We start from the raw sequence: 25,941 nt of genomic DNA, 5'->3' as shown, positions 1-25,941 counted from the left end.
GTGTCTTTTCTTTTCCTATATACCTATTCCATATCTTTCTCCCCCCCTCTCTTTGTAAACCCTTTACCTCCTCCCTCTCTTCCCTCTCCTCCCTCTCTTCCCTCTCTTCCCTCTCTTCCCTCTCCTCCCTCTCTTCCCTCTCTTCCCTCTCTTCCCTCTCCTCCCTCTCTTCCCTCTCTTCCCTCTCCTCCCTCTCTTCCCTCTCCTCCCTCTCTTCCCTCTCTTCCCTCTCCTCCCTCTCTTCCCTCTCTTCCCTCTCCTCCCTCTCTTCCCTCTCCTCCCTCTCTTCCCTCTCTTCCCTCTCTTCCCTCTCTTCCCTCTCTTCCCTCTCTTCCCTCTCTTCCCTCTCCTCCCTCTCTTCCCTCTCCTCCCTCTCTTCCCTCTCTCGCCCACTACGTCTCTCTTACAGGAATTGGTAGCAGATGTGGACAGAGCTTTTTCCTTCATCTAAAATTATCCCCAATAGAAGAATGTCAGGAAAAGAGTGAGGGAAAGAAGGCTTGATGGAGAAGCAGAAAGGAATGGGGAAGGCATAGGGAAGGCATAGGGAAGGCATAGGGAAGGCATAGGTTGATGGTCTCGGTGAAGTAAGGGTGTATTTTTGGGTCCTCGCACATCAAGCTGACGCAGTCAAGCCGTCGGGGGCACAAACAAAGTTGGCGGAGAGGAACAGCGTCTGAGTAGCATGTGATGCTAACCTGTCCTGCTGTTGTTGAAGAGGCCTGGATTAGGATTAGTTGTAGGTGAATAAAGATGAGGAGTTGGGACTATAGAAAGGTCTTCATCCACCTCAGCAGTTCCATAATTAGGACTCTATAAAATCAGTTATATTTTTGATCTGAACTGGTTTAGTTTTTCCCCAAATCCTGTTTTTTTCCAGGTTACTGTTTCCCCCAACTTTTTCCAGGTTTTCACTCTCTAAAGTCAACAACAATACTTTTGTTGTTGTTGAAATGTACATTTCTGGGTGTAGTTGCTGTTTTAATTCCAGTGTGTAGTTAGCAAGAGGCTGTTGTTTAGAAGTGTTTATGTAGCTCACGTGATGGAAGAATTAACAAAACAAATAGCAACTGGATTGACACAAATCATCCTGATATCATTCTGCCAGGGAAGCACAGGCTACTTTGTAGTTAACATTTCACTGAGAAGGTTATTTGGAAAGCCTTTCTATCTAACAGAAGACTTTTCATTAGCATCATCGCTAACAGCTACACAGTGGTAGACGTACCGCACATACAGACAGGGGGAATTATTGTTGCCTCTTCAGAACGTTGCAGGACAATACGAATCACTGAGGCATTCTGTATGCTAGTCAATACAATTCAGTCAAAACGCTTTTTAAACATTTTTGAATTCCATTTTAACGTCTGGATTTTATAGGGCCCGACATAATTCACTCAGCCTCTCGTTGGCACCAGGGATGTTTTGTGTGTCTGTCTCTGTGAGAACCTGTGTGTAATGAGAACAGAGAAGTCCTGTCCTGTATAGTGTAAACAGGTGAGTGAGAGGCGCATGCAGTGGATTCCCCAGTACAGTACAGTACAGGACAGACCAGACAGACAGGCAGCACCACTCAACACACTGGCTGCATAACCTACATGGTGAGACACATTGATCAAACACCATACTGAGGCTGTTAATGACAGAGTATCTCATCTACTTAAACAATCAACTGATGTTGAGGTGGGGAGCACCGTGGGGCAGTTGAGGTGGGGACGCTCCCACAATGTTAATCTGCCCCGGAATGTACCGGCCACTGGATAGGAGGAGTGATGGGAACGTGCCAGCCACTGGATAGGAGGAGTGAGTGGGAACGTGCCGGCCACTGGATAGGAGGAGTCATGGGAACGTGCCGGCCACTGGATAGGAGGAGTCAGTGGGAACGTGCAGGCCACTGGATAGGAGGAGTCATGGGAATGTGCAGGCCACTGGATAGGAGGAGTCATGGGAACGTGCAGGCCACTGGATAGGAGGAGTCATGGGAACGTGCAGGCCACTGGATAGGAGGAGTCATGGGAACGTGCAGGCCACTGGATAGGAGGAGTGATGGGAACGTGCAGGCCACTGGATAGGAGGAGTGATGGGAACGTGCAGGCCACTGGATAGGAGGAGTGATGGGAACGTGCCGGCCACTGGATAGGAGGAGTCATGGGAACGTGCAGGCCACTGGATAGGAGGAGTCATGGGAACGTGCAGGCCACTGGATAGGAGGAGTGATGGGAACGTGCAGGCCACTGGATAGGAGGAGTGATGGGAACGTGCAGGCCACTGGATAGGAGGAGTGATGGGAACGTGCAGGCCACTGGATAGGAGGAGTCATGGGAACGTGCCGGCCACTGGATAGGAGGAGTCATGGGAACGTGCAGGCCACTGGATAGGAGGAGTGATGGGAACGTGCCGGCCACTGGATAGGAGGAGTCATGGGAACGTGCAGGCCACTGGATAGGAGGAGTGATGGGAACGTGCAGGCCACTGGATAGGAGGAGTGATGGGAACGTGCAGGCCACTGGATAGGAGGAGTGATGGGAACGTGCAGGCCACTGGATAGGAGGAGTGATGGGAACGTGCCGGCCACTGGATAGGAGGAGTCATGGGAACGTGCAGGCCACTGGATAGGAGGAGTCATGGGAACGTGCAGGCCACTGGATAGGAGGAGTGATGGGAACGTGCAGGCCACTGGATAGGAGGAGTGATGGGAACGTGCCGGCCACTGGATAGGAGGAGTCATGGGAACGTGCAGGCCACTGGATAGGAGGAGTGATGGGAACGTGCCGGCCACTGGATAGGAGGAGTCATGGGAACGTGCAGGCCACTGGATAGGAGGAGTCATGGGAACGTGCAGGCCACTGGATAGGAGGAGTGATGCTGCGTTTCTGTTGATTATGTATTGAATGTGAGGTTTGGAATCATGTGCAGGTATAAGACCAAATGTAACAGTATCTAACGTTGTGGCTTGCGAGACACAGCTACAGCAAGTCTGTAGGCTATTGCTGTTGAGGACTTTCTGTTAGCAAAAGTGATGATAATATTACTAAAACTGTTAGAAAACAAGCCAAGACGATGTGAAGAGGAGTGTAGTTTTATTTAAAGAGTTCCACTTAGTTCTTCTGAGAGGAGAGGTGGAACAGCCTTTGTGGAACAGTTCACTGTGTCTCAGTGCAGCTTGGCCCGGCTGGCCTGCATGGCCTGTTTGTCTTCACCACCCCTAGTTACTGCCTGGTGTTGGACTATGGAACGGTTCTGTTCTTCCACTGCCAGGTAGAGTGGGCTACACACACACACACACACACACACACACACACACACACACACACACACAGCGAGGCAGAGTGTGGGTCTTGGAAGTGAGAGGAGTGAGATTCTTCTCTCATTCAACAAAGAACTCTGTCGCCTCACGACTACCTGTTGCTGGCTCCCTCTCTCTCTCCCTCCTCCACCTCCACCTTTCTCTTACCTGTTCTGTTTGAGTCTTTACTGCTTTGTGTTTGAAAGGATTAATTGTCATGTATGTTACATTTTTTTGTTCTGTTTGTTTCTGGGGGTTTATTTTTAGGCCTGAAGTGTCTGGTTGCTAGGACACAGTGTCCAGGAGAGAGAGGGAGGGAGAGAAAAGGAAGGGAATGGAGGGAGAGATGTGTTTGCGTTGTGAAGGCTGAATTACACACTCACACACTTAGTCAGCGATGACGCACACACACACACACACACACAGACATCCTGCCCAGTAACTGTTATTGTGAACTTGTTTTTCTAGTTTTGTGTATCTTCTTGTCATTAGGTCTGTTCTGTGTGTGTCACTGTCATGCTGGTTTGGCTTTCCTGACTGTACCTCTAACTGCTGTCACTGTGTATGTCTGTCTGTCATTAGTGTGAGTGCTGGTCAGAGCAGCACACTTGTTGAACTCCATTTTTCCAGCGTCCTTGTCGTTCCCCTGCAGTGGCTTCTCTCTGTCACACAGGACCATCTCCTTGGTCTCAACACATCTTCCTGGTCTAGGTCCTACAGGCTTTCAGACATGACATGTTGACCATCCCAGTTCTACAGGCCTGGTGGATTTGACCTGGTGGCCAACTTCACAAAGTGTTCTCTTTTCACTGGATGTCTATTTGAGGGAGCATTCATGCATTCTCACTCACTCACACACTCACACTCACACTCACACTCACACTCACACACACACACACACACACAGGAAACAGATCTGTTGTTGTGGTTTAGAACAGTTGCTCTCTTCCTGTCCCTTGCTGGTGACACATTCCAGGAAACCTCCTCACACACACACATCCTTAACCCACTTGCTACCAGTCAGTATACACGCACACTCCTGATGGACGGATAGTTCTAGCATCACCTTGGCAACAGCATGGTTAGTACAGACACTGATGTCTCGCTGACCACACACACACAACACAAACCATGTTTCCATCCAACCATTTTATGTGGATGAATTACCTGATGCATGAATAAGTCACGTCTGGGCTGATGGAAACAGGAATTGCCGGTACAATTTTATAAATGCAACAGACAATTGTTTGGTTGGACATGGTGGGATCTTCTTGTGTCAGTGAAATGATGTGGAAACACCTTTATGAGCAAATATTGATATAATAACCATCATATAGAAGTCAACTTGATATGTTGTGTGGTCCTCCCACCACAACTTGGGAAGCAGGCAGGTTATTCATCTACAGATGAAATAAGTTCTGCTGAACTTCACAGGGTGGTGAAAGTGCACGGTGATGAGCTTGATGCTTATTCTGGTGAATGATGATCGATGCTTGGCTGCCATTTTACAAATTAAACTAATATCACTATTATCCATAATAATGTCATAATGTAGGTAGCCCACCCTCACTGTGTCTGCCAGCTGTTGGCTAGAGTACGTGCCAAGACCAGAGTGGACACATTTGCTCTATAACACAGTTGACAAAACCATCACTCGAGTTGAAAATGCGATGGAAACCCATTTAACTTGTATTATTCATTTGGTTAAATGGGAATTGAACCACAATAGTTATTTTATATGCAGTACATCATCACACAGCCTTTTATCCTCAATATGTCTGTTTGATGGAAATACATCTATGGTGGGAAAATTAGCAGATTGTTTTATGCAGATTTTAGAATAGTCACATGAAAATCTTTAGCAAATTGGATGGAAACCTAGCTACTGACACACCTATTCTACACATCCTCAAACCACACAAGCCCCTACCCTTTTATTCTATTTTTTATTTAACTAAGCAAGTCCGTTAAGAACAAATTGTTATTTACAATGACGGCCTAGCCAGCCAGATCCTAACCCAGATGACGCTGGGCCAATTGTGCACATCCTTATGGGACTCCCAATCATGGCCGGTTGTGATACATCCTGGAAACGAACCAGGCTCTGTAGTGATGCCTCTAGTACTGAGATACAGTGCCTTAGACCGCTGCGCCACTCAGGAGCCCAATGGGTCACACAGTCACTAACACAGTATCTTGTACTTACATAGTTACACAATATGCACATGCAGAAAACACACAGCCCAGTACAACATGTTGGGAAGAGAGGGGGGGGGGGGGTCAACTGACAGCTCCATGTCTGCCCAGAGCTACAGGAGTACATTAACACCAATATGTGAAATGGCGGGAGGGAGAGAAAGAGAGAGGCACTTGCTGTCTGTCCCTAAGGAGCCTGGTGTGTGTATGTGCTTGAGTGTGCGTGTGTATGTGCTTGAGTGTGTGTGTGAGGGGAATGTCTTGGGAGCGTAGTGTTACTCTGGTGAAGGTAATAAATATACCCGGCAGCACCTCAGAGATCCACCACCAGCTTTACTGACACAATATTATTCTGCTGCCCCAAACCCCACTGGGACAATGGGTGTGTGTGTGTGTGTGTTGAGAGAGTAACTCCAGTTAAATATTCTGCCCCATATGATTAGGTGCCACTGGGGTCGTCAGAGTCCGTTCCCCTGCAGCCTGGTCTCCAAGAAACCATCACATCAACTAATGCCGCAATTCTCTCATGATCATTTAGTTCCTTATGTAGGCAAATTGGCATTAAACATGATCCTGACTTTAGCAGGAAGAAGTCCAGGCTCTAGTAACGGGGTCCAACTCCGGGCTCTAGTAACGGGGTCCAACTCCGGGCTCTAGTAACGGGGTCCAACTCCGGGCTCTGGTAACGGGGTCCAACTCCGGGCTCTGGTAACGGGGTCCAACTCCGGGCTCTGGTAACGGGGTCCAACTCCGGGCTCTGGTAACGGGGTCCAACTCCGGGCTCTGGTAACGGGGTCCAACTCCGGGCTCTGGTAACGGTGTGCGTGAGGGTGTAAAATGGGACTATACAGTGGTCCGTTTATTAGGTACACCACCCCGTTTACAAAAAATGGTTCGCTCCTACAGACAGTGAACCACGTGGTCCGCTATATAACGCAGGCAGGCGGGCATTGGTGGTTTTAGTTACTGTTGAGCGTTAGAATGGGCAAAACCAGTGACCTAAGAGACTGAGTGTGGTGTGATGGTCGTTGCCAGGTGCGCTGGTTCCAGTATCTCAGAATTGGCGGGCCTCCTGGGCTTTTCACGCACAACGGTGTCTAGGGTTTACGGAGAATGGTGCGACAAGCAAACAACATCCAGTCAGTGGTAGTCCTGTGTTGATGAGAGGTCGGAGGAGAATGGCAAGAATCGGGCTAGCTAACAAACTGGCCACAAACGGTGCAAATAACAGCACAGTACAACAGTGGTGTGCAGAACAGCATCTCAGAACGCACAACTCATCGGTCCTTGTCACAGATGGGCTATTGCAGCAGACAACCACACCGGGTTCCACTCCTATCAGCTAAAAACAAGAAGAAGTGGCTCCAGTAGGCTCGCCATCACAACACTGGACAATTGAGGAGTGGAAAAACTTTGCCTGGTCCGACGAATCCCGGTTCCTGTTGCAAATTGTTGATGGCAGAGTTAGGATTTGGGGGTAAGCAGCATGAGTCCATGGCCCCATCCTGCCTGGTGTCAACAGTACAGGCTGCTGCTGGTTTAATGGTGTCCGGGACAGTTTTACTAGCACACGTTAGGTCCCTTTTTCATACCAATTTATCAATGTTTGAACGCCACAGTGTATCTGAACATTGTTGCTGACCAGGTGCATCCTTTTATGGCTACTGGGGGGGTCCGTCCCAGTACTAGATGGGTGTAACTAATAAACTGGCCACTGAGCGTATGGTTGTGTTTGTCTTTGTCTCCTGTTTCTCGCTCCTCCTCCCCCTCTCGCAGCACTTTTCAACATCTCTCTCTCTCCTTCCCCCCTCATGCTCTCTCGTTCTCTCTCTGTGGAACAATAACCCCAGTGTATGTATGGGTCTATTTTTGTCCCTCCAAGGCCACCAGTACTCCCCCACCTCCATGTCTCTCTCTCGCTCGCTCTCTGTCTCGCTCGCTCTCTGTCTCTCTCGCTCTCTGTCTCTCTCGCTCTCTGTCTCTCTCGCTCTCTGTCTCTCTCGCTCTCTGTCTCTCTCGCTCTCTGTCTCTCTCGCTCTGTCTGTGTCTCTCTCGCTCTCTCGCTCTCTGTCTCTCTCTCTCGCTCTGTCTCTCTCTCTCGCTCTGTCTGTCTCTCTCGCGCTCTGTCTGTCTCGCTCTGTCTGTCTCGATCTCTCTCTCCGTCTGTCTCTCTCGCTCTGTCTCTCTTGCTCTGTCTGTCTCTCTCTTGCTCTGTCTGTCTCTCTCTTGCTCTGTCTGTCTCTCTCGCGCTCTCTGTCTCTCTCGCTCTCTGTCTCTCTCGCTCTGTCTGTCTCTCTCGCTCTCTGTCTCTCTCTCGCTCTGTCTGTCTCTCTCGCGCTCTGTCTGTCTGTCTCTCTCTCGCTCTGTCTGTCTCGCTCTCTCTCTCCGTCTGTCTCTCTCGCGCTCTGTCTGTCTCTCTCGCGCTCTGTCTCTCTCGCTCTGTCTGTCTGTCTCGCTCTGTCTCTCTCTCGCTCTGTCTGTCTCTCTCTCGCTCTGTCTGTCTCTCTCTTGCTCTGTCTCTCTCTTGCTCTGTCTGTCTCTCTCGCGCTCTGTCTGTCTCTCTCGCTCTGTCTGTCTCTCTCGCGCTCTGTCTGTCTCTCGCTCTGTCTGTCTCTCTCGCTCTGTCTGTCTCTCTCGCTCTGTCTGTCTCTCTCGCTCTGTCTGTCTCTCTCGCTCTGTCTGTCTCTCTCGCTCTGTCTGTCTCTCTCGCTCTGTCTGTCTCTCTCGCTCTGTCTCTCTCGCTCTGTCTGTCTCTCTCGCTCTGTCTGTCTCTCTCGCTCTGTCTGTCTCTCTCGCTCTGTCTGTCTCTCTCGCTCTGTCTGTCTCTCTCGCTCTGTCTCTCACTCTGTCTGTCTCTCGCTCTGTCTGTCTCTCTCGCTCTGTCTCTCGCTCTGTCTCTCGCTCTGTCTGTCTCTCTCGCTCTGTCTGTCTCTCTCGCTCTGTCTGTCTCTCTCTCGCTCCGTCTGTCTCTCTCTCGCTCTGTCTGTCTCGCTCTCTCTCTCCATCTGTCTCTCTCTCGCTCTGTCTGTCTCGCTCTCTCTCTCCATCTGTCTCTCTCGCTCTGTCTGTCTCTCTCGCTCTGTCTGTCTCTCTCGCTCTGTCTGTCTCTCTCGCTCTGTCTCTCGCTCTTCTGTCTCTCGCTCTGTCTGTCTCTCTCGCTCTGTCTGTCTCTCTCGCTCTGTCTGTCTCTCTCGCTCTGTCTGTCTCTCTCGCTCTGTCTGTCTCTCTCGCTCTGTCTGTCTCTCTCGCTCTGTCTGTCTCTCTCGCTCTGTCTGTCTCTCTCGCTCTGTCTGTCTCTCTCGCTCTGTCTGTCTCTCTCGCTCTGCCTCCCCTTCTCGCTCTGTTTGTCTGACTGTCTTTCTCTTGCTCTCTCTCGCTCTGTCTGTCTGTCTCTCGCTCTCTGTCTCTCTCGCTCTGTCTGTCTCTCTCGCTCTGTCTGTCTCTCTCGCTCTGTCTCTCACTCTGTCTGTCTCTCTCGCTCTGTCTGTCTCTCTCGCTCTGTCTCTCGCTCTGTCTGTCTCTCTCGCTCTGTCTGTCTCTCTCGCTCTGTCTGTCTCTCTCGCTCTGTCTGTCTCTCTCGCTCTGTCTGTCTCTCTCTCTCGCTCTGCCTCCCCTTCTCGCTCTGTTTGTCTGACTGTCTTTCTCTTGCTCTCTCTCGCTCTGTCTGTCTGTCTCTCGCTCTCTGTCTCTCTCGCTCTGTCTGTCTCTCTCGCTCTGTCTGTCTCTCTCGCTCTGTCTGTCTCTCTCGCTCTGTCTGTCTCTCTCGCTCTGTCTGTGTCTCTCTCGCTCTGTCTGTCTCTCTCTCGCTCTGTCTGTCTCTCTCTCGCTCTGTCTGTCTCTCTCTCGCTCTGTCTGTCTCTCTCTCGCTCTGTCTGTCTGTCTCGCTCTGTCTGTCTGTCTCGCTCTGTCTGTCTCGCTCTGTCTGTCTGTCTCGCTCTGTCTGTCTGTCTCGCTCTGTCTGTCTGTCTCTCTCTCGCTCTGTCTGTCTGTCTCTCTCTCTCGCTCTGTCTGTCGTCTCTCTCTCGCTCTGTCTGTCTGTCTCTCTCTCGCTCTGTCTGTCTGTCTCTCTCTCGCTCTGTCTGTCTGTCTCTCTCTCGCTCTGTCTGTCTGTCTCTCTCTCGCTCTGTCTGTCTGTCTCTCTCTCGCTCTCTGCTCTCTCCTCTGTCTGTCTGTCTGTCTCTCTCTCGCTCTGTCTGTCTGTCTCTCTCTCGCTCTGTCTGTCTGTCTGTCTCTCTCTCGCTCTGTCTGTCTGTCTCTCTCTCGCTGTGTCTGTCTCTCTCTCGCTCTGTCTGTCTGTCTGTCTGTCTCTCGCTCTGTCTGTCTGTCTGTCTCTCTTTCGCTCTGTCTGTCTGTCTGTCTCTCTCTCGCTCTGTCTGTATGTCTGTCTCTCGCTCTGTCTGTCTGTCTGTCTTTCTGTCTCTCGCTCTGTCTGTCTGTCTCTCTCTCGCTCTGTCTGTCTGTCTCGCTCTCGCTCTGTCTGTCTGTCTCGCTCTGTCTGTCTGTCTGTCTCTCTCTCGCTCTGTCTGTCTGTCTGTCTCTCTCTCGCTCTGTCTGTCTGTCTCTCTCTCGCTCTGTCTGTCTGTCTGTCTCTCGCTCTGTCTGTCTGTCTGTCTGTCTCTCTCTCGCTCTGTCTGTCTGTCTCGCTCTGTCTGTCTGTCTCGCTCTGTCTGTCTGTCTCTCTCTCGCTCTGTCTGTCTGTCTCTCTCGCTCTGTCTGTCTGTCTCTCTCTCGCTCTGTCTGTCTGTCTCGCTCTCTCTCTCGCTCTGTCTGTCTCGCTCTCTCTCTCGCTCTGTCTGTCTGTCTCGCTCTCTCGCTCTGTCTGTCTCGCTCTCTCGCTCTGTCTGTCTCGCTCTCTCTCTCTCGCTCTGTCTGTCTGTCTCGCTGTCTCTCTCTCGCTCTGTCTGTCTGTCTCGCTCTCTCGCTCTGTCTGTCTCGCTCTCTCTCTCTCGCTCTGTCTGTCTGTCTCGCTGTCTCTCTCTCGCTCTGTCTGTCTGTCTGTCTCTCGCTCTGTCTGTCTGTCTCTCTCTCGCTCTGTCTGTCTGTCTCTCTCTCGCTCTGTCTGTCTGTCTCGCTCTGTCTGTCTCGCTCTCGCTCTGTCTGTCTGTCTGTCTGTCTCTCGCTCTGTCTGTCTGTCTGTCTGTCTGTCTCTCGCTCTGTCTGTCTGTCTGTCTCTCTCTCGCTCTGTCTGTCTGTCTCTCTCTCGCTCTGTCTGTCTGTCTCTCTCTCGCTCTGTCTGTCTGTCTCTCTCTCGCTCTGTCTGTCTGTCTCTCTCTCGCTCTGTCTGTCTGTCTCTCTCTCGCTCTGTCTGTCTGTCTCTCTCTCGCTCTGTCTGTCTGTCTCTCTCTCGCTCTGTCTGTCTGTCTCTCTCTCGCTCTGTCTGTCTGTCTCGCTCTCTCTCTCGCTCTGTCTGTCTCGCTCTCTCTCTCGCTCTGTCTGTCTCGCTCTCTCGCTCTGTCTGTCTGTCTCGCTCTCTCTCTCTCGCTCTGTCTGTCTGTCTCGCTCTCTCTCTCTCGCTCTGTCTGTCTGTCTCGCTCTGTCTGTCTGTCTCGCTCTCTCTCTCTCGCTCTGTCTGTCTGTCTCGCTCTCTCTCTCTCGCTCTGTCTGTCTCGCTCTCTCTCTCTCGCTCTGTCTGTCTGTCTCGCTCTCTCTCTCTCGCTCTGTCTGTCTGTCTCGCTCTCTCTCTCTCGCTCTGTCTGTCTGTCTCGCTCTCTCTCTCTCGCTCTGTCTGTCTGTCTCGCTCTCTCTCTCTCGCTCTGTCTGTCTGTCTCGCTCTCTCTCTCTCGCTCCGTCTGTCTGTCTCGCTCTCTCTCTCTCTCGCTCTGTCTGTCTGTCTGTCTCTCTCTCTCTCTCTCTCGCTCTGTCTGTCTGTCTCGCTCTCTCTCTCTCTCGCTCTGTCTGTCTGTCTGTCTCGCTCTCTCTCTCTCTCGCTCTGTCTGTCTGTCTCGCTCTCTCTCTCTCTCGCTCTGTCTGTCTGTCTCGCTCTCTCTCTCTCTCGCTCTGTCTGTCTGTCTGTCTCGCTCTCTCTCTCTCTCGCTCTGTCTGTCTGTCTCGCTCTCTCTCTCTCTCGCTCTGTCTGTCTGTCTCGCTCTCTCTCTCTCTCGCTCTGTCTGTCTGTCTCGCTCTCCCTCTCTCTCGCTCTGTCTGTCTGTCTCGCTCTCTCTCTCTCTCGCTCTGTCTGTCTGTCTGTCTCGCTCTCTCTCTCTCTCGCTCTGTCTGTCTGTCTCGCTCTCTCTCTCTCTCGCTCTGTCTGTCTGTCTCGCTCTCTCTCTCTCTCGCTCTGTCTGTCTGTCTCGCTCTCTCTCTCTCTCGCTCTGTCTGTCTGTCTCGCTCTCTCTCTCTCTCGCTCTGTCTGTCTGTCTCGCTCTCTCTCTCTCTCGCTCTGTCTGTCTCGCTCTCTCGATCTCTCGCTCGCCCTGTCTCGATCTCTCGCTCGCCCTGTCTCGATCTCTCGCTCGCCCTCTCTCGCTCTCTCGCTCGCCCTCTCTCGCTCTCTCGCTCACCCTGTCTCGATCTCTCTCGCCCTGTCTCGATCTCTCTCGCTCTCTCGCTCTGTCTGTCTGTCTGTCTAAACATTTAACATACAGAAGTTTCAAAAGAATAAAGACAATTCAAATGTAATATGATGTATATATATATACAGTGTTGTCGCGATGTACAAATGGTTCAAGTACAAAAGGGAAAATAAATAAACATAAATATGAGTTGTATTTACAATGGTGTTTGTTCTTCACTGGTTGACCTTTTCTTGTGGCAACAGGTCACAAATCTTGCTACTGTGACGGCACACTGTGGTATTTCACCCAGTAGATTTGGGAGTTTATCAAAATCGGGTTTGTTTTCTAATTCTTTGTGGATCTGTGTAATCTGAGGGACATATGTGTTTATAATATGGTCATACATTGGGCAGGAGGTTAGGAAGTGCAACTCAGTTTCCAACTCATTTTGTGGGCAGTGAGCACATAGCCTGTCTTCTCTTGAGATCCATGTCTGCTTACGGAGGCCTTTCTCAATAGCAAGGCTATGCTCACTGAGTCTGTACATAGTCAAAGTTTTCCTTAAGTTTGGGTCAGTCACAGTGGTCAGGTATTCTGCCACTGTGTACTCTCTGTTCAGGGCCAAATAGCATTCTAGTTTGCTCTGTTAATTCTTTCCAATGTGTCAAGTATTTATCTTTTTGTTTTCTCATGATTTGGTTGGGTCTAATTGTGTTTCTGTCCTGTGGCTCTGTGGGGTCTGTTTGTGGTTGTGAACAGTGACTCTCCTTCTCTCTATGTCTCTCTGTCTCTGTCTCTCTGACCGCTGCGCCACTTGGGATGAGGGTAGGATGGTTCTGTGTACTTGGTTGTCAGCGATTGGATATGGCACGTTACTCTCCTTCTCGCTATCATTCACCCCCCCCCCCCATCTCTCTCTCTCGCTGGGCTGTTTAGAGGTCATTGTAGTTGGTCCCTCTACATAGTTGAAATAGCTCCAGCGTTAGAAGTCTAGAAAAGGCCTGCCAAAGAGATCACACAGAGGAAGACGGGCATCCGCAGAGATAGAGAGGGAGAACAAGGGGGGGGGGGGTAAGCAATGTGACCTGGGTGACAACAGACTACCAGACGAGCTATGATCTCATCCCTCTCTTTATTATACCCCCTCTTTCCCCAAACCCCTCTTCAACCATTGTCTCTCTCTCTCTTCCCACTCTTGTTTCCCACTCTCCCTCCTCCCCCTTTCTCTCTCCTTGTCCTAGGACTCACCCTGTCTCCTCTTCCCTCCTTCTCTTTCAGCCCCCGCTGGGACTCCCTCCATCCCCCAACTAAAAGTTGTAGCTACGTACCACACCCTCCAACCTCCCCCCTCCTCTTTATATATTCTCACTTACTAACACCCCTCCACACCCCGAGCTCTAGTGTCCCAGGGCAGAGATTAGCCCCCCCCCCCTCCACACACACACACAGCCTAGGTGCTGCAGTATTGATGGTGTGTGTGTCTGGCTCCTCTCTGTGCTGTAATGGCTATCTGGTGTCTCCCCCATGAGGGAAAGAGAGCACCAGAGATGGATAGAGGAGAGGAGGATGGGCAGGAGGAGTAGAGGTCAGAGAGGTTAAGTCTGGGGGGTGAGGTCCCACACTGCTTTTCTCCTGCATGGCATTGATGCATTCTGACACAGAGACACACACACACACACACACGTACACGTCTTTCTCACACAAAGCCCACTGTAGGGTCGCTTAAAACCTCATCAAACAGACCTGTGGACATGTCATGACGTGTGTGTGTGTGTGTGTGTGTGTGTGTCGTGTTCTCTGTTTCTTGTGTTAGTATGAGCAGCCTCTTGTGATAACTGATCCACGGTGACTCAGGACAGGTTTGGCCTCTGGGTGTAACATATAGGACACAGCCTTGGTGTGTGATGAAAAGACACCTGTTGTGGCTCTATTTTCCTCAGAATCCCTGTAGAGAAGACATGTCTGTCCCATATCACAACACACTACTGGGCTCTGGTTGCTGAGACATTGTTTCCTACCAAGATCACTTTACACTGATATTACAACTCACACTGGTGCTTTCATCCCCTGTTTAGCTGGCTGTTCAGGGGGGGGGGGGGGGTTTACCCTGTTATTTACACACACGGTACGCTCTCTCCATATCTGTACTTGTGATGATGATTGGTTTTGTAGTCTTTGTTCAGCGGTTGACAGGCAGAGTTTGTCTCTATCTACTTGCCAGGGATCCATTTCACCTGTTGACCTGACACGCGATGTGTGTGTAGTCTATTGCCTGTGTCACTGTCATCCTATCAAAGCTGAGTTTTGGCAACAAAATATATAAAAACAAGACATCTGTCAATAATTGAGAACTCTCCAAACTGCCCTTATTCAGTTAGTCAATCTGGTTCACCAAGGCAGACCTATTTAAGCCCACATAGAACTACATAAAGCAGATCTGGCACATATCTTTTGAGTGTGGCTCCATGTTGGTGTATTGACGTAGTGAAGGGCGTTAGGTAACAGGGTCTAAATGGTGGTGCTGCATAGCATGGTGCACATTTTTATCTATCTGTCAATCAGTCCATCGTCTACAAAGGCTCTCCAACATCTAGCTACATTTGGTTATTTTTATGATTTTCAGGGCTCATCTCTCAATGATCGGCTATGAAAAGCCAACTGACATTTACTCCTGAGGTGCTGACCTGTTGCACCCTCTACAACCACTGTGATTATTATTATCTGAGCCTGCTGGTCATTTATGAACATTTGAACATCTTGGCCATGTTCTGTTATAATCTCCACCCGGCACAGCCAGAAGAGGACTGGCCACCCCACATAGCCTGGTTCCTCTCTAGGTTTCTTCCTGGGTTTTGGCCTTTCTAGGGAGTTTTTCCTAGCCACCATGCTTCTACACCTGCATTGCTTGCTGTTTGGGGTTTTAGGCTGGGTTTCTGTACAGCACTTTGAGATATCAGCTGATGTAAGAAGGGCTAATTAAATTGATTTGATTTGATCTGTACTAGTAGTGACTTTTCTGCTGTCGTGATGTCATACACGCCCATGATGTAGCTAGACCTCATACAAATGCGGTCTGAAGTTAAGCTAATTCCGTAACGCCATGTTATGTGTTGTATAGATCCTGCCACGTGAATCAGGAGAAAGTTGGAGGCCTCAAACCCCGACGAATGGGATTGGTCGGCATTGACTTGGCCTGATATTTATCACGGAACTATGGACTCCTGTTCTTCTCAGGCAGAGTAATAGTTATGTGGAGAGGATGTTCGTCATACTGAACAGTAGGTGATCCGTGTTTCTCTCTGACTTAAACTATGAAACACTCTGGTGATGCTAACACCCAGTCTGGCTCAGATTTGTCACATCTTCCTGACCACGTGTGAGGAAATAGCCTCTCAAGTGCATTCAACTCGTCATTCAAGCCTCCTGTATATACACTCATTCACTCACATACTGGCTTATTCTCAATCTTGAATACACATTTACATCAAGGTCAGTGGAGCAGACAAACAAACAAACACTCATGAACATGTGCCCACACCCACAGTCTGTTTCCGCATTTCACACTTTGAGTTTCCGTTGTACATTTGGGGGAGGGAGGACGAGGTCGTGTTGTTTCCTCTGCCAGTAGGAAAGAGTGACAGAATCAGGGAAAAGAGATGGACAGGTTTTCATTATGAATAGTATTCCACAGACATAGAAAGAGCACCAGTGTTGTGTGTGTGCTCACTATTTGAGTAGTATCACGGCAGGGAGATCAGTGAGTGTTTCCGGCGCAGGACTGTTGTGGTTGGGTAGACGCCCTAACAGTGACGGTGACAGGACTGTTGTGGTTGGGTGGACGCCCTAGCAGTGACGGTGACAGGACTGTTGTGGTTGGGTGGACGCCCTAGCAGTGACGGTGACAGGACTGTTGTGGTTGGGTGGACGCCCTAGCAGTGACGGTGACAGGACTGTTGTGGTTGGGTGGACGCCCTAGCAGTGACGGTGACAGGACTGTTGTGGTTGGGTGGACGCCCTAGCAGTGACGGTGACAGGACTGTTGTGGTTGGGTGGACGCCCTAGCAGTGACGGTGACAGGACTGTTGTGGTTGGGTGGACGCCCTAGCAGTGACGGTGACAGGACTGTTGTGGTTGGGTGGACGCCCTAGCAGTGACGGTGACAGGACTGTTGTGGTTGGGTGGACGCCCTAGCAGTGACGGTGACAGGACTGTTGTGGTTGGGTGGACGCCCTAGCAGTGACGGTGACAGGACTGTTGTGGTTGGGTGGACGCCCTAGCAGTGACGGTGACAGGACTGTTGTGGTTGGGTGGACGCCCTAGCAGTGACGGTGACAGGACTGTTGTGGTTGGGTGGACGCCCTAGCAGTGACGGTGACAGGACTGTTGTGGTTGGGTGGACGCCCTAGCAGTGACGGTGACAGGACTGTTGTGGTTGGGTGGACGCCCTAGCAGTGACGGTGACAGGACTGTTGTGGTTGGGTGGACGCCCTAGCAGTGACGGTGACAGGACTGTTGTGGTTTCTACACCCAGTCTACCATGAGTCAGATACAACACAAAGTGGAGGAGAGGAAAGAAGAGGAGGGCAGAGAAGAGGCCAGGTCAGGCAGGTGTGAGTGACAAGCAGCCACATTCGATGATGTGCAGCACTGTGTACGCCTTAATAACAGTAGAAACAGAACCAGACTGGTGTACAGATGGATCCCAAATACATCCCTAAGCTACAGACCGAGAACTAAAATACCGAACACAAGTAGGCCTCACTAATCCTGTTTCCTCTTCTAGAACACACCTTCTAGAACACATGTTCCACTCGGCACCTGAGAACACCTGACAGGGCAAGCAGCAACCTCTCTCCTCTTGAGTTGGAATCAATATTCATGTCCTGCCCATCAACTAAACAGCATTCCTGTGACTCCGCTATTGGCCCAAATGTTGTTGTTTTTTATGTGCTGCCTACTGTTTAGAAATAAGTGAACATTTAGACTGAGAGCAGAGCCTTTCTGAACATGCTGTCCTCTATGAAGGCTAATCATCTCAGTCCATCAGTATGGCTGTGCTCCACGGACCTCCAGGCTAACTCCCTTCTCCCTGGTCTCCCCCCTCTCCTCCCCAGGGTTTGCCTTTCCAGACTGGGCCTACAAACCCGAGTCGAGCCCCGGCTCGCGACAGATCCAGCTGTGGCACTTCATCCTGGAGCTGCTGAGGAAGGAGGAGTACCATGATGTCATCGCCTGGCAGGGGGACTATGGAGAGTTTGTCATCAAGGACCCTGACGAAGTGGCCCGGTTATGGGGGGCCCGCAAGTGCAAACCCCAGATGAACTACGACAAGCTGAGCAGGGCACTCCGGTAAGGAAACTCAAGGATACCAAGCGTGTCCAGCCCAATGTGCTGTTTACACACAGATCCTAATGCACATGGCTGTCTTATGGCAGTGATCCAGGCCCCAATTCCTCTCCAAGCTCGGGCCTCGGCCCCAGATATAGGTTTATTGTTACGTTGTGCACGGTCAACATTTCATCAACTCAGTCTGCTTGACATGACCATGTCTCTCACACCTGCCTAAGCTGGCTGTTATGACTATGGCACCAGCTAGCCCCTAAAGCACTGTATTCTGTAGGCCTATCGTATTGGCACTGACCCTATCTCCTAATACACTGTATACTGTAGGCCTATCGTATTGGCACTGACCCTATCTCCTAATACACTGTATACTGTAGGCCTATCGTATTGGCACTGACCCTATCTCCTAATACACTGTATACTGTAGGCCTATCGTATTGGCACTGACCCTATCTCCTAATACACTGTATACTGTAGGCCTATCGTATTTGCACTGACCCTATCTCCTAATACACTGTATACTGTAGGCCTATCGTATTGGCACTGACCCTATCTCCTAATACACTGTATACTGTAGGCCTATCATATTGGCACTGACCCTATCTCCTAATACACTGTATACTGTAGGCCTATCATATTGGCACTGACCCTATCTCCTAATACACTGTATACTGTAGGCCTATCGTATTGGCACTGACCCTATCTCCCAATACACTGTTTTGGCAGTGACCAGAAAGGACATGGACTCTATTGTGACACCAACTCAAACCCCATATTCCTGCCATGGCGGTGATAATATTGCCCATGTAATGGCAGTGACTAAACAAAAAAGACTGTTCACTCCAACACCCCAAACACAAGCCCCTTATACTGTTATGGCATTGACCTCCATGACCCCGTATGGATTCCCCATACACTGTATAACCGCTACTCTGACCACATATAGCCTATCACATGTCAATCACCCATACACTGTATAACCACTACTCTGACTACATGTAGCCTATCACATGTTAATCACCCATACACTGTATAACCGCTACTCTGACTACATGTAGCCTGTCACATGTCAATCACCCATACACTGTATAACCGCTACTCTGACTACATGTAGTCTATCACATGTCAATCACCCATACACTGTATAACCACTACTCTGACTACATGTAGCCTGTCACATGTCAATCACCCATACACTGTATAACCACTACTCTGACTACATGTAGCCTGTCACATGTCAATCACCCATACACTGTATAACCGCTACTCTGACTACATGTAGCCTGTCACATGTTAATCACCCATACACTGTATAACCACGACTCCTCACCAAACGGATGTCCTGCACAGAACTCATCCCCATGCAGTGTTCAATATATTGTTAATCAATTTAGAAAATGCCAAGGAACAGGCATAATACACTAAATCCAACGTCTGTATATCAAAAAGAGGACAGATTTTTGGTTTGTAACCTTGAAAAATGTAGACCAGTTTCAAATGATCAGTGTGAATAAATGTTCCAGGCGGGAGATGTGAATCGCTTGGCACTATTCTGTTACGTTGTATTACATGCGTTTTTGAATCTAAAATAGGTGTCTTGTCTGCTAAATGAACAAAACCATGCAATGCCAATGCACAACCATAGGCTTCTTCAAGCAAGCACCACATTGCTGAGGTTACTACCTTTTTGAAGATCGTGTTCCACAATATAATATAACCTGTTGATATAACAGTTTCAATACATTCATCTTAAATGGCTTGTTTTTTTATTGACTGAATATATGAGGCAATTTAGCAATTAAGATTCGTTATCTATAATGGTTATGATAAATGAGGCATTGTTGCTCACTATAGGCATATCCAGAAGATAAATGCGCACATATTCGTTTCTAAAAATAGTACTCGAGCGATTTAAAACAAATGATGTGAGAACTGTTCCAGTCAAAAAGGTCAATTGTCCCTCCCTACTGTATAACTAGTCTGACCACATGCAGCCTATCACAGGTGACTCTGAAGCCCATCATTTATGGACACCAACTCAGGTCTGTTATGGCACTGACCCTAACACCCATTAGGGCCTCACCGTTACGGCAATGACCCCCATATACTGAAACACCAATTCAAGCTATTTTGGTGATGACCCCAGCCTTACTCTTAGGTCTGTGACCCTGTAGTGTAACGAGCCCGTAATCCATCCATCCAGGCCTCAGGCTGTACAGTATCATCCCCCATGCTGGGCCTGATCTACCTCTCAGCTACACACACACACACACACCGTAACACACCATTTACTCACTGACAACAACGCAACAGACTTTGACATACACTTTGGACTAATCTGTACAGTCTAGAATAATACACAGGTGACACATTGCAATGCAATTGCTTCACTCAGGACAGAATAGGAGCCAAAACCTGAGAGAACTACACAGTTCAACAGCCAAGTCTCTAACCTAACCAGTCACCCCTGACTGTTAGAATGGGCTGGCTTGTAGTCTCTTGTATTTCTGACTTCACAAAACAGAGATTAGACTAAGCACTGATAAACCACATAATCTGGAAGCAGTGAGAGCAGAAGAGTGATGGGGTCGCCCTGTTTAGGATGGGGGCTTACGTAAGGTCTCTACTGTGGTGTGATTAACATGGTGACTGTTGCAGATGGGGTCTGATGAGGACAGGCTGGTTTAACACACTAATTGCAAATCACAGTTTGGAGGGAGGGGGGGTGTTTTCCTTTTGGGTCTTAATACATCTTAACGATGTGAGGTCCACCTCCTTCCTTCTCATTGCCTCTGCCCTCCTCTTCTTCCTTATTCTCTCCTCACACTATCCCATTCTTCTCTTCCTCTCATCCTCTCCTCACCCCTTCTCCACATTTCCTCTGGTTTCATCCTCCTTATAGTCTAGTAGTGTCCAGGCCTGTAGAGTCACAGTATTGGAACAGATATGGAGCTTAGCCCAACAGGAAGTCATTTATTTATTTATTCAGTCAAAGGTTTGGACACATCTACTCATTCCAGGGTTTGTCTTTATTTAAAAACAGATTTTCTAAAAAATGTTAATTCACCGCAGCCTTCCTCTTCTTTCACTCTGCTCCCCTTGTATCTTTCTCCATCTTTAGCCCAAACAACTACCTCTTTCCCAACTGTATTTAATTTTAATTAATTTATTTATTTTGCTCCTTTGCACCGCATTATTTTTATTTCTACTTTGCACATTCTTCCATTGCAAAACTACCATTCCAGTGTTTTACTTGCTATATTGTATTTACTTTGCCACCATGGCCTTTTTTGCCTTTACCTCCCTTCTCACCTCATTTGCTCACATTGTATATAGACTTGTTTATACTGTATTATTGACTGTATGTTTGTTTTACTCCATGTGTAACTCTGTGTCGTTGTATCTGTCGAACTGCTTTGCTTTATCTTGGCCAGGTCGCAATTGTAAATGAGAACTTGTTCTCAACTTGCCTACCTGGTTAAATAAAGGTAAAATAAATGAATAAATAAAATATTTTCCTCTGTAGCGTCTCTCCCTCATATCTCTGACCTGAACACACATACTTATATTTCTGTCTTTGTGGAGACCTAAAACTGATTTCCTTTCAAAATCATATTTTCTCTAACCCTACCGCCTAACCCTAAACCTACCGCCTAGACCTAACCCTAACCCTACCGCCTAACCCTAAACCTACCGCCTAGACCTAACCCTAAACCTACCGCCTAACCCTAAACCTACCGCCTAGACCTATCCTAATTGTAACCCTACCGCCTAACCCTAAACCTACCGCCTAACCCTAAACCTACCGCCTAGACCTAACCCTAACCCTACCGCCTAACCCTAAACCTACCGCCTAGACCTATCCTAATTGTAACCCTACCGCCTAGACCTATCCTAATTGTAAACCTACCGCGTAACCCTAAACCTACCGCGTAACCCTAAACCTACCGCGTAACCCTAAACCTACCGCGTAACCCTAAACCTACCGCGTAACCCTAAACCTACCGCGTAACCCTAAACCTACCGCCTAACCCTAACCCTACCGCCTATCCCTAACCCTACCGCCTATCCCTAACCCTACCGCCTAGACCTAACCCTAAACCTACCGCCTAACCCTAAACCTACCGCCTAACCCTAAACCTACCGCCTAACCCTAAACCTACCGCCTAACCCTAACCCTACCGCCTAACCCTAAACCTACCGCCTAGACCTATCCTAATTGTAACCCTACCGCCTAACCCTAAACCTACCGCCTAGACCTATCCTAATTGTAAACCTACCGCGTAACCCTAAACCTACCGCGTAACCCTAAACCTACCGCGTAACCCTAAACCTACCGCGTAACCCTAAACCTACCGCGTAACCCTAAACCTACCGCCTAACCCTAAACCTACCGCCTAACCCTAAACCTACCGCCTAACCCTAAACCTACCGCCTAACCCTAAACCTACCGCCTAACCCTAAACCTACCGCCTAGACCTATCCTAATTGTAACCCTACCGCCTAACCCTAAACCTACCGCCTAGACCTATCCTAATTGTAAACCTACCGCGTAACCCTAAACCTACCGCGTAACCCTAAACCTACCGCCTAACCCTAAACCTACCGCCTAAACCTACCGCCTAACCCTAAACCTACCGCCTAACCCTAAACCTACCGCCTAACCCTAAACCTACCGCCTAACCCTAAACCTACCGCCTAACCCTAACCCTACCGCCTATCCCTAACCCTACCGCCTAACCCTAAACCTACCGCCTAGACCTAACCCTAAACCTACCGCCTAACCCTAACCCTACCGCCTAGACCTAACCCTAATTGTAAACCTACCACCTAACCCTAAACCTACCGCCTAACCCTACCGCCTAACCCTAAACCTACCGCCTAGACCTAACCCTACCGCCTAACCCTAAACCTACCGCCTAGACCTAACCCTAAACCTACCGCCTAGACCTAACCCTAAACCTACCGCCTAACCCTAAACCTACCGCCTAGACCTAACCCTAATTGTAAACCTACCGCCTAACCCTAAACCTACCGCCTAGACCTAACCCTACCGCCTAACCCTAACCCTACCGCCTAACCCTAACCCTACCGCCTAGACCTAACCCTACGGCCTAACCCTAAACCTACCGCCTAGACCTAACCCTAAACCTACCACCTAGACCTAACCCTAACCCTACCGCCTAACCCTAAACCTACCGCCTAGACCTAACCCTAATTGTAAACCTACTGCCTAACCCTAAACCTACCGCCTAGACCTAACCCTAAACCTACCGCCTAACCCTAAACCTACCGCCTAACCCTAAACCTACCGCCTAGACCTAACCCTAAACCTACTGCCTAGACCTAACCCTAAACCTACCGCCTAGACCTACCGCCTAGACCTAGCGCCTAGACCTAGCGCCTAAACCTACCGCCTAAACCTACCACCTAACCCTACCGCCTAGACCTAACCCTAATTGTAACCCTAAACCAAACCCCTAAGCGTAAAATAGCCTTTGTCCCTCTGGATAGAAGAACAAGACCACACACACACACACACACACTAATCCTCACTGTGGGAGTGTGAATTTCACAGTGGCTGTTGGAGCAGGAGACAGGAATAATGCAGGGAGTCACGTGTCCTCTTGGAGAGTCAAGTCACAGGCACACTGGATTACAATATTATTCCTGATAAGGGGAAATCACCATGTGCACACTATACAGGAAACTGTAAGATCATGGGCCTGGGTGATTGAAGTGCAGGGGCTTGAAAACATGCGTTTGAACTGCGAGAGAGTGTGTGTAAGTTAACTCCAGCTGAAGTCCTGGGTACCACACTGACTTTGGTCTCCAGATTTCTCCCATATGTGTGGAGCAAGGTGGCCCTCTCTGTCATGTGTTCCATATGGGGACGGTTGCTACAATGTGTGTTTTATTGGTCTTTAGTGCCATCAATCCTCTTCCCACATTGCTATTGATGTGAATCTTGAGAGGGTTTGTTGTGGTGGCAGACCCATGACCTCACATACCGCTCCGGTGTCAAACGAGGTGTGTGTGTGCGTGCTTGAATTGAACAAAGTGCCAAAGGGAGTTGATCAGGGATGATTTATTTATTGTTGTTGCTCTGAGTGAAATGTATGAACAGTACTCTATCAGAGATATTAATCACAGTGATAGAGCGACTGGTTCACAGCACTTGGAGGTAAACCCATCCCATAGACATGATTGTGCTCTGTAGCCCCAGTCCCAGTGTGGATCCCCTCTCAACCCAGTGCTCAGAGAGAGAGAGGGGTGGAGAGGGAGAGTAGACAATGGCATCAGTGTACTGGTTGGAGGGCTATGGGAGTAAACCAAGATGGCAGTCGCACAGTGAAGCCCTGGGTCTCTCTCTCTGGTCTCTGTACCATGTTGTGGTCTGGGCCTCTGATGGGGTCATCATGTTGACTGTTAGCAGCTCATACAGGTCAGAGGTTAGAGGTTGCATTCACCACAGCTGGCAAAGATTACCATCAGGCGCCGTAGGATACCCCTGCCCCATCTCTCACACACATCGACCGTGTTCACTCCGTGTGTGTTTGATTGAGCAGGACTGCTGTGACACCACTGTTACTAGGTCAGGAGTTCCGGCCTTACAACAGAGCCTATTGTATAGAGAGAACTAGGGAGAGGAGGGCGGGTGACTGTATGAGTTTGTGTTAAGTGTGTTGTACATTTATAGTCCCGTGTGTGTGTGGTGTGTGTACACATCTCATTGTCCAGGATAGAATGAGTCTTTTATTTGCTGTGCGGGCAGAGCACACACGAGCCGCACACACCCAGAGTACACTTGACCACACGCTTGTGCCCACAGAGCATGTGACTGGCCTAATCAGACTCCAGATAGATCCTCATCTCCACACACACACACACCCTTAGAGCATGTGACCAGCCTAGCCAGACCCTCATCTTTACACACACACACACACACACTACAGTTTAGCCACCCACCAACACTGGTCACACAAACCAGGTTTTCCAGTAGTGTTCGGTCTCACGTGCATAAGGCCACACACCTGAGTGTGAGCAGCTGGTGTGACGAGAGAAAATAAACAGGGACTCATGGAGGGCGTTGTTATCCTGACTTCCTGTTACAGTCAGTGCCTAGTTACTGCACTACAATGTGTGTGTCCTTGCCTGTCTGTGTGTAGGGAGAGAGAGCCAGAAAGCAGTTATATGACAATTGTGTGTGTGTGTTAGAGGTCGACCGATTAATCACAATGGCCAATTAATTGGGGCCGATTTCAAGTTTTCTTTACAATCGGAAATCGGTATTTCTGGGTGCCGATTTTTTTTAAATATTTTTTTTATACCTTTATTTAACTAGGCAAGTCAGTTAAGAACACATTATTATTTTCAATGACGGCCTAGGAACAGTGGGTTAACTGCCTCGTTCAGGGGCAGAACGACAGATTTTCACCTTGTCAGCTCGGGGGATCCAATCTTACAACCTTACAGTTAACTAGTCCAACGCAATAATGACCTGCCTCTCTCTCGTTGCACTCCACAAGGAGACTGCCTGTTACATGAATGCAGTAGAAGCCAAGGTAAGTTGCTAGCTAGCATTTAAATTATCTTATAAAAAACAATCAATCAATCATAATCACTAGTTAACTACACATGGTTGATGATATTACTGGATATTATCTAGCGTGTCCTGCGTTGCATATAATCTGACTGAGCATACAAGTATCTAAGTATCTGACTGAGCGGTGGTAGGCAGAAGCAGGCGCGTAAACATTAATTCAAACAGCACTTTAGTGCGTTTTGCAAGCAGCTCTTCATTGTGCGTCAAGCATTGCGCTGTTTATGACTTCAAGCCTATCAGCTCCCGAGATGAGGCTGGGGTAACCGAAGTGAAATGGCTGGCTAGTTAGCGTGCGCTAATAGCGTTTCAAACGTCACTCGCTCTGAGCCTTCTAGTAGTTGTTCCACTTGCTCTGCATGGGTAACGCTGCTTCGATGGTGGCTGTTGTTGTTGTGTTGCTGGTTCGAGCCCAGGGAGGAGCGAGGAGAGGGACGGAAGCTATACTGTTACACTGGCAATACTAAAGTACCTATAAGAACATCCAATAGTCAAAGGTTAATGAAATACAAATGGTATAGAGGCAAATAGTCCTATAATTCCTATAATAACTACAACCTAAAACTTCTTACCAGGGAATATTGAAGACTCATGTTAAAAGGAACCACCAGCTTTCATATGTTCTCATGTTCTGACTACAAGGAACTGAAACGTTAGCTTTCTTACATGGCACAGATTGCACTTCTCCAACCCTTTGTTTTTACATTATTTAAACCAAATTGAACATGCTTCATTATTTACTTGAGGCTAAATAGATTTTATTGATGTATAATATTAAGTTAAAATAAGTGTTAAGTCAGTATTGTTGTAATTGTCATTATTACAAATATTTATATATTTTTTAAATCGGCCGATTAATCGGTATCGGCTTTTTTGGTCCTCCAATAATCGGTATCGGTGTTGAAAAATCATAATCGGTCGACCTCAAGTATATATAGAGACCAGCTATATGACAATAGATGGTGTGTGTGTGTATATAGAGACCAGCTATATGACAATAGATGGTGTGTGTGTATAGA

At 48.8% G+C, this 25,941-nt stretch overlaps 1 protein-coding gene across 3 annotated transcripts in view; it reads left to right on the top strand.

Moving 5' to 3' along the window:
- The window catches only part of LOC116353024 (ETS domain-containing transcription factor ERF-like), a 66,744-nt gene that overhangs the window by 26,150 nt on the left and 14,653 nt on the right, over window positions 1-25,941 (top strand). Inside the window, exons 2-3 of one of the 3 annotated variants that reach the window (XM_031787161.1) lie at window positions 15,095-15,254; window positions 17,091-17,325. In XM_031787161.1, the coding sequence (XP_031643021.1) occupies window positions 15,236-15,254; window positions 17,091-17,325 (254 nt within the window). In that variant the 5' untranslated portion in view covers window positions 15,095-15,235. The remainder of the gene's footprint in view (window positions 1-15,094; window positions 15,255-17,090; window positions 17,326-25,941) is intronic. The other 2 variants (XM_031787162.1, XM_031787160.1) reach the window with 2 other exon arrangements.

This window comes from Oncorhynchus kisutch, linkage group LG13 (assembly GCF_002021735.2).
Source record: "Oncorhynchus kisutch isolate 150728-3 linkage group LG13, Okis_V2, whole genome shotgun sequence".
Lineage (NCBI taxonomy): Eukaryota > Metazoa > Chordata > Actinopteri > Salmoniformes > Salmonidae > Oncorhynchus > Oncorhynchus kisutch.
This window is presented reverse-complemented; position numbering and strand designations above follow the sequence as displayed.